This window comes from Dermacentor silvarum, chromosome 10, assembly GCF_013339745.2.
Source record: "Dermacentor silvarum isolate Dsil-2018 chromosome 10, BIME_Dsil_1.4, whole genome shotgun sequence".
NCBI lineage: Eukaryota > Metazoa > Arthropoda > Arachnida > Ixodida > Ixodidae > Dermacentor > Dermacentor silvarum.
In genome coordinates, this window is record NC_051163.1 from 39,187,282 (window position 1) to 39,196,368 (window position 9,087).

The 9,087-nt window shown below is 48.7% G+C and overlaps 1 protein-coding gene across 2 annotated transcripts in view; it reads right to left on the minus strand.

Moving 5' to 3' along the window:
* LOC125940651 (uncharacterized) overlaps positions 1 to 5,858 on the minus strand; it is a 28,492-nt gene extending 22,634 nt beyond the window's left edge. Inside the window, exon 1 of one of the 2 annotated variants that reach the window (XM_049657079.1) lies at positions 5,534 to 5,858. In XM_049657079.1, coding sequence (XP_049513036.1) covers positions 5,534 to 5,702 — 169 coding nt within the window. In that variant the 5' untranslated portion in view covers positions 5,703 to 5,858. Of the gene's footprint in view, positions 1 to 5,146 lie in introns of both variants that reach the window. The other variant, XM_049657078.1, reaches the window with a different exon arrangement.
* Between the last annotated feature and the right edge of the window lie 3,229 nt (positions 5,859 to 9,087).

Below are 9,087 nucleotides of genomic sequence, written 5' to 3' on the forward strand. Positions count from 1 at the left end.
GGAAGCGAGCGCGCGCTGCGCCAAGTGGTTGCTAGGCAACACGCGGTGACGTCATCGCCAGGCGCAGTTTTCTGGTTTACGCTATACGGGCCAACCTCTGGCTTAAACAGCTCCACTGTTAAAAGAAAGTATAATAAGAAAGAAAACAGAAACACATAATGCAAGTTCTTTTCAGCGCCGACATTGTACACCCTGCAAACGGTAATGGCATGTCTCTGCGAAACATGGCGGAACGGTACCATGTTCTGGGTGCGGCAATATGCCGTCGGGTAGCGGGGCCTTCATCGTCCATGTGGCAGCCCTTTCTTTCCTTGTGCGCGAGGTTACCGGGCCTCTAACAATGTGTTGTAAACGAAAGTAATTAATTACCGTAAATTAAAGCAAATAACCAAAAAAGTTAATTCGCCTAATTATGTGAAGTATTCGACTAAGCATTTTGATTTCTCGTAGAAGTAATCGTCGCGTCGTCGATTAATTTAGATCAAGGGTTAGAACTGCGCAATCTGCAACGGAAAATTTAAAAAAATTTGGCGCAGCTAAAAAGCACTCTGTACAATAAATTTTCTACCTCCGGACTGTTTCGGGGCCCTTTATAATGAAACGCGTCTTGCGCCTTCTGCATTATTATACAATGGCTAAGGTTCATACAACTTGCATTGTCACGCTCTGCGTGCGGAAGAACCAAACATCCCGTTGAGCGCAGAGTATCAAACTTCGGGCGGCCGAGCTCCCAACGCGAGAAACAAGACAAAACAAAAGAACAGGCCGCTTGTCCTAGCCCACCATACACTTCCCACAAGCATAATATCACCAAAAAAGCTGTTCACACCACGGCGGCGACGTCATGTCCGTGCGCGTTGCTAGCGCGTAAATCTGGCGTCTCACGGTATACGGCTGGCCCTGTGCGCGAACTTGAGACGCCCGCTCTGCGCAAACAGAGAGGGACGCCTCATCGCGAGCGCATCCTTGTGCATTCAGCTAAACACAGACACTGCAGCGAACACTGGCAGAACACGAGAACCACGAAGCGGTGGTGCAATGTGAAGTACATTGACGTCACCCATACTTCAGGGGAATGTTGGGAAACGCAATAATGAGGCGAGTGAGGTACTGTGTACTCACCTCCTGGAATACGGGGGGAAGGGTAGTTCGTTTCGTCTTCACAGTGGCCGTGCTAGACCAAGGCAACCACTGAGCCGTACTTATAATCTGGACGCGACCAGCGTTGGCGAGTATGGATTTTGAATATCCCCTGTGAAATTATAGAAGAAACACGAAACGGAGGGAGTGTGACACATATTTTGTGAGCGTGCTAAAAATCGTACCATTGGACACTAGAAAGAGTAAACGCATTTGCTAAGTTGATGACGCTTGATGCAATTTTTTTTTTTTAGGTGGTCTTATGCGCAATTGAATTGACGCTCCGAGACTACTATTTGCAACACAGTTTCTGCTCTCCAATGCTCGGCTCATTTAGAAGACGTCCCCAGACAAGCAAATGGAAATTGGTCAGATCTTTATTCTCTGTCTCGTCCCCCTACAAAAGTTGGGTCCTCTCTTTAAATATAATTTCCTACTGCAATACACAGTAATGCTCAATCACCTGACAGTTCCCCTTTCCCATAAAGTGTCTATTGGTCCGCAATTCGGCAGTGATTTTTCCCGGAGTTTTTCGTTGGCCTCAGACTCAGCAGCAATCTCTCCCACGGCACGAACACAACAATCATTGGTTAGAGTAGGTCAGCGATGGCTCCCACCTTCTTCCGCCCCCGCAGGCTATAGATCAGCGTGAGAACGACAACTGCTATGTCGGTGTTGTTGTTCGTTCTCACAGCCAGTGGCCGCACACAGGGTCTTCGGTTTCACGATCGGGATCCCTTGTTGGTATAAACAGTCGAACACCACCATGGCGCGCAGTCCTGGGAATCCGCTTCTTCTGCATCGCGTTAAATTAAACGCCGTCGCTTGGAGGTGATGAACCCCGCAGAAATATGCCTTGCAAGCGATCGGATGGCGAACGCTTTTCTCACGTTCAGGTGCGCTCTGCCTCTTGGACCATCATGCATCAAGCCTAAGGAATGCGCAAGTACGGTACGCGGCAAGTAGTCTGGCAGTTGGGCAACCTGTGCCGTCGACTCTCGTTGCACCGCCGCCGCCGTCGGCGCGCCTGCCGTCGCCAGCTCGTTCACGCTCGAGTCCACAGAGCGCCGTCTACGTCGGCCGCATTGTTTACGTCCATTCGTTTGGCGCCAATCCGCTCGACGTGCTGCGTTTGGGCTTGACAGCATTCTTAGCACGCAACGTAACCGCGCCTCGATAATATGCACGAATAGAACTTCAATAACTTTTCGCAGGCAAGCAGCAGACTTCCGTATGCATTTCTGATTTGTTAACATAAAACTAGCTTTTTTGACAATGTACGGGGCCAGGGTGAAGCGAAACATCCCGCGTAAGTCCATGGATGTTTGCCTCAATGGCTAATGTACCTCGTTTAAGTAAAAATAAGCCGAAAGAGCCGCGCAGACTAGTCACAAAATGTTTGCAGCGTGCCGCCACACCAGGCTATTAGCCTGTTCTCATTGACAAGCGTCTTTTAATCCATGACACTAACGTGGTAGTGCATTAGTGCAGTATTTGAAATGCACCGGTTTAAGAGACCGCCTATAGTGTCCCTGTACATCGTCCCACGTGTACTCAGTACTCATTCTCTCCCTATTTTATTCTTTCTATTCCCCCTTTCCCTCACCCCTAGTGCAGGGTAGCAAACCGGACGCTTTTCTGGTTGGCCTCCCTGCCTTTCCTCTCCTTGCTCTCTCTCTCTCTCTAACGTGGTAGCTTCGAGGCTCATACGGTCTCCGAATCGTACGCACTTTTGTGAAACGAAGACTGGTGCTTCCCCCTCTTTTAGCTGATTTACTGGCATCTCGTGAGCAGCAGTCATTGGAGGCGAAGTGGCGTTTCCTATGACGCCCTAGCTTTGTCAATAAGCTTCACTTCTCGCCTCACTGGACCCTCCGAGAACGAGAACGCGAGAGTCTGCGTTTGAGCATCCAGTGTCCCCGGGAAGGCGAACCTGGCTGTACCTTGGTCGATCACAAGCTGTGTGTGTGTGTGTGTGTGCGTGCGTGCGTGTGTGTGCGTGCGTGCGTGCGTGCGTGTGTGCGTGTGTGTGTGTGTGTGTGGTGTGTGTGTGTGTGTGTGTGTGTGTGTGTGTGCGCGCGTGTGTGTGTGTGTGTGTGTGTGTGTGTGTGTGTGTGTGTGTGTGTGTGTGTGTGTGTGTGGTGTGTGTGTGTGTGTGTGTGTGTGTGTGTGTGTGTGTGTGTGTGTGTGTGTGTGTGCGCGCGCGCGCGCGCGCGCGCTGCGATTTGCGCTCATATTTTTCTTCTTGCCTTCTTTTCAGAATTGCCACGCGACTGGCTGCTCGAGGCACTTCGTGTGTATTCGCGGACATCTTTCAAGCTCGGAAAACCACATTTATGAAGCACGTATTGTGCAACAGAAAGCTGTGTCGGGAGTTTTTCATGGTGCTCTACAATTTTCTCAGTGACACTTTGATAGTTAGGAAAGTACTTGTCAAGTTAGATAATTAAATACAATTAACTAATTAAATCTCAGTAACGAAAAAATTACTGGCGTCTACTACATTGCACTGGATAGAATACGCGCTAGGTTTGCTTCGCGTAAGGCCGTTCCTCTATTTTAAAATCGTGCTGCGTGATAGCTGGGACACCCTGTATAATTGAAGCGCAGAACGTGTTTTCTCGCAACACTGTAAACGAACAGTTTTTTTTTCTTCCGAGCCTGAACAAACTGGTTCCCGAAGCACTGCACCGGATCGAACCTCCATTATTTACTCCAAAGCTGAACCTCAACCAGGCAAAACCAGATCCCGAACCGAGCCTGAAATATTCAGGTTCGACAACCTGCCCGAGAATCCGGCGATAGCAAGTCGGTAAGTGATACTGCATTAAATACTACTGGAGTCAACCGCGGTTGGTGGTTAGGTACAGTATGAAAAAACTACCAGGCGGACTACTTTACTACTCACTTTTTGGCGAAAGAAAAATAAAACAGCACAATGGCCGCAAGAATTTAGCACAATAAATGGATAGTACCAACGTTCAGTTCCGATCCGTAAACACACATCTGCAACTGTTGAACCTGTATTGAGTGTTGTATGCAAATACCACAAAGACTCATAATTAACAACGCCATGGAATCGTTACCGATCTGAAGAAATTTATTGATAAGAATTGAACCAGGAATGTCACATCCGACATACAAATACCATGTAACTACATATGAACACTACAAACAATAACGGAATACTTTAGAAACAAAAGGACTTCAGGTACCCAGGTAGGCTTTATTCACCTTAAACGAGGAGTGTGAGAAATGATAGAAGCGAGCTCTATAGGTCCGGTCATAGGAAAAGACGTGTCATCGCTTCCGCGAAATCGGTCGACTTCTATGGGATACAAAAACCACAAAAGAAATAGACATGAACAGTTACTCTCACTCTGTCACTCAAATTCCACATTGATGTAGAGGGTGCCTTTGACAATATAGCCTTGAAGTTCAATGTCATTCCACTTCTTCATCTCCGTCCATTTTCCCCAATTCGAAGCACCAGGGCGCGGTTTCTTAGCACATTTGAATTCTTTCATGTCGATTGTCAGCCTAATATCCTTGGTCTCATCTCTGGGGTGTGCGATCACCAACCACACCTTTTTCGAGAATGGCCATTGAACGTAATCGTCCCATTTCCCGTCGTGCAGAAACAATATGAACCTCACGTTCACCTCTTCGTTGCCTTCACTTCCCGACAACGAGAACTTGCAATCCAGAGAAAAGGTGTAGCCGCTTAGCGTGTAATTCTCAGTAGATATTACGTGTTCCTTCTTGTTCTGCGAGAGTGAGTCACGCGCGGCGTACACATTCGTGAACTTGCAAATCGTGTGAAACACGCCCGGCTTCGACGCAGCACGGAAAGGTCCAGGAGCCATTTGTTTCCTCGGGAGTGATTGAAGAGAAACGGCCTCTCGGTCGACGCCGCTCGCATTTCCCTGCGCCTCGCATAGCGTACGGTCAAGGGAGGTCAATCTCTCAACAAGGTCGTTGGCTTCATTCACAAGATCTTCGTCACCTCCACGCTCGCCAAACGCCCGCTGTCGCAAGCTTTCGAGACCATCTTTGATGCCTCGGACTTCTTCGACGGCCCTTCGCACTCGCGCGTCACTCGACGAATGTTGCGGAGCGTTCCCGTCACAGCGCTGCCTGTAGTGATCCACGGCCACGTCACGTGCAACAGATCGTTGACACTTGGCGCACTTCACTTCCCCGCTGCGACAATGGCGCAGGTGGTCTTTCAGGTCGCACAATTTTCCGGCGAACGTGGCACACTTCTTACCGCCTACCACGCACACAACGGGCAGCTGCTCAAGGTCGGACAGCTCGAAGCGAAGCCGGACAAGTTGGCCTTCCGTGAAAGCTGTTTCATCATAGGGGCACTCCATTCCTTCGAAGACTTCACCTCGGCATTCATCGCACAAAACGTGACCGCAGGGCAACAGTACCGTGCTAGAAGGCACCCGGCCGCAGATGCTGCAGACGCGGCTTGCAGGCATCGGCTCCGCGAAGGCGACGCGTCGCTGCTCGAGGAAATCATTGAAGCCTGTCAGCGTGTACTCCCAAAACGCCATCGTGAAGTGCTGCTGTATCGCGGAACGACACAAAGCAAGGCACGTTGCTTCGAACTCGATTTCGAAGCGGCGATAAACCTCGCACGATGACGCAACGCTGAAAATACCGCCGCTAACCGGTGTCACCTGGTCGCGCGGCTACGAGGCGCGCTATCTCTAATATGCCCATTTTGGGCATCAAGATTGCTTTATCGGCGAGGAGGAACGTAGCCTAGAACGATGCGCATCGTGTGCGCCGCGTGGTTCTCCTCCTCGCCCGGCTATGTGCGGATCACGGTGCAAGAATAAGCAAGAGAGGTGCTGACACTCTCCCCACAACGCGCGCGAAAGCGCCGCCCGCTCGCGTCCAGATTATGTTCGGCTCGGTTACAGCCCGCTCGGCGCCATCGTAGAGGGCGCTGCCGAATGCGGTCCCAGCCTCGGCGGCAAGGCGCATGCTGCCGCTGCTTCGTCTTCCGGCTTGTAAGTGCGGCCGCGCTGTTTTGAAGGCACCCTTTCTGTTCGCGTACATTTCATGAGTTTGTGCTTGGGTATTGTCGCCACGGGCCCTCGACAAAAGTGGCAGCGCCCTTCTGAGGGGCGTTTAAAAAGGCTAGAAAGTGCTTCGTTCCAAACTGCAATTCTGGATACCGGACTTGTGCAGAGCGTGTGCTTTTATTCAAAGCGCCGTCCGATAGCGGTCGTCTGGAGCAGTGGCGCCGTGCAAATCTGAGGGCAAACCGAACTCTAACCCCTACTGACCATGTCTGCGCCAACCACTTTTCAGAGGATACGATATCGACGGTATATTACGCGGAGCTCGATAAAAGGATTCCCACCTTATTTCTGAACTGTCCAAAGAACCTGACACGGTCAAATAAACCTCGAAAGCCGCTGCGGAAAGAGAACCTCCTGTGCGCCACAGCAGTTTGCTCAAATTTTGCTGCATGTACAAGATATATACTGAGTAGTTTAACTATCATGCACCAAGATTCAAAAAATATGCAAATGTCAGGTAGCTGGACAGAACCAAGGTAATGTTGTTTGCTGTCGCTTGGAGATACTCAGATTATTTATTTTTTTGATGATGATGATGATGATGATATATGTTGTTTTGTGGCGCAAGGGCCAGCTATGGCCAAAGAGCGCCAAGACGTGGTGTACTGAGTGAGCAATGGTATGATCAGTGACAGTGGATAGGTGTAGGGTGGCTGTAAAGGGGCCTAAAATCCTGCGCACTAAAGGTGCGTAAAAGACAAAATACTAAGATCATGACAATGACGTGATAGAGGCGCAATGAATATAATATAGTATAAAAAAGTTGCAAGGGATACAAGGCACTACTGCCTCACAGGGACCCTTAGAAGCAAGGGCCTGGAGGAGAGTGCATTTCAAATATGCTGTCGCAGCGGCGTCCTCTGAAAGAGGATGCCACTACGAATCTCTCGGGCGAAAAACTTGCAAAATGTCGAGGTCGTTTAAAAAGGCTAAAACTGAATCGTGCGGAAATATCGGGTCATTATGTAAAAACATAGCTGGGTGAAGGGGTATATTCTCTTTATAGGCTTGAACAAAGTGCTTTTTTCTTTCAGGTTCTATTAATGGACACTGTACTAGGATGTGAAGTACAGTAAGTGCTTCCCCGCATCTAGTACAGGTTGTTGGTTCGCCTCCAGACAGCAGGTAATTATGCGTGCTGTAAGTGTGTCCTATTCTGAGCCTACAGAATAGGACATCATTTCTTCTAGATTTCGTGGTTGATGGCCAGTTTCCTAAATGGGGCTTAATTAAATGGAGCTTGTTATGAGTCTGGCCGTCCCACAAACTCTGCCAATGGACCCGAAGTCTCTTGCGTAGATATGGCTTCATATCATGAACAGTGACGGGCATAGATGTGTTGCCAGCTTTTGCCTCGATGGATGTGGCAAGCTGGTCTGCCAGTACATTTCCCTCGATGTCTCGGTGTCCTGGCACCCAGCACACCACAACATGCTGCCCAGACGCATAAATACTACATATGAATGAATAAAGCGATACTATTACGGGATTTTTGTGCCTTTTAAGAGATTTTAAAGCTTTTACTACGCTCAGCGAGTCTGTGTAAATGATTGCTTTGGGTATTTTAGAGTCCTTGATATGTTTAAGAGCCGACAGTATTGCATAAGCCTCTGCTGTAAAAATGCTCGTTTGTGGGTGCAGGGCGTCGGCATCTGAAAATGATGGGCCAACCGCTGCATAAGAGACGCCAGCATGAGACTTTGATGCATCGGTGTAAAATTCCGGACAGGAGTATTTATGCTGCAGTTCGAGGAAATGCATTCGAATGTGTGCAACCGGGGCGTGCTTCGTAACATGTAAAAATGACAAATCACAGTCGACAATCTGCCACTGCCACGGTGAGACCTGTATAGTGGGTGTCATTAGACGATGTTCAAAGAGTGGGACATCCATTTCCTCAGCCAGACTTCTCACACGCAACGAGAAGGGCTTTCTTACTGCAGGTCGGTTATGAAAGAGGTGGGAGCTGGACAAATCATTTACGGTGGAATATGAGGGATGTTCACTGTTTGCATTCACTCTAAGAAAATACATGAAAGCTGTGTAGGTCCTCTGCAAGTGGAGGGACCACTCATTGGATTCCACGTAAAGGCTTTCCACAGGGCTTGTCCTAAAGGCACCTGTAGACAATCGAATACCTAGATGGTGGATGGGGTCCAGCATCTTCAACGCGGTTGGGGTGGCTGACTGATAAATTATGGCCCCGTAGTCTAGGCGTGTTCGTATGAGGCTTTTATACAAATTTAACAGACACTTTCTGTCACTACCCCATGTAGTGCGTGACAACACTTTTAAAATATTCATTGTTTTCATGCATTTGTTTTTTAGATGTTTTAGGTGTGGTATGAATGTTAGCTTTGTGTCAAGAATTATGCCTAAGAATTTGTGTTCCGTTTTTACAGGTAGAGTCTGTCCTTGCAGGTCAATGTCGGGGTGAGGGTACAGTCCTCTCTTTCGAGAAAAAAGGACGCAGGTGCTCTTTTGTGGATTTAGGCAGAACCCATTCTCGTCTGCCCATTTAGCCACCCTGTTGAGACCAAGCTGAACCTGCCGCTCACAGATTGCAAGGTTGCATGATTTAAATCCAATCTGTACATCATCGACGTACGTTGAATAAAACATGTTGCGTGGGATGTATAGGCGCAAGGAATTCATTTTTATAATGAAGAGAGTGCAACTGAGCACCCCACCCTGTGGGACTCCAGTTTCCTGCACAAAAGGTCGTGATAAAGCGCTGCCAACCCGAACACGGAATGTGCGATTCAGCAGGTAACTTTCAATGACATTTAACATATTACCACGTATACCAAAGTGGGAAAGGTCTCTCAATATACCAAACCGCCATGTG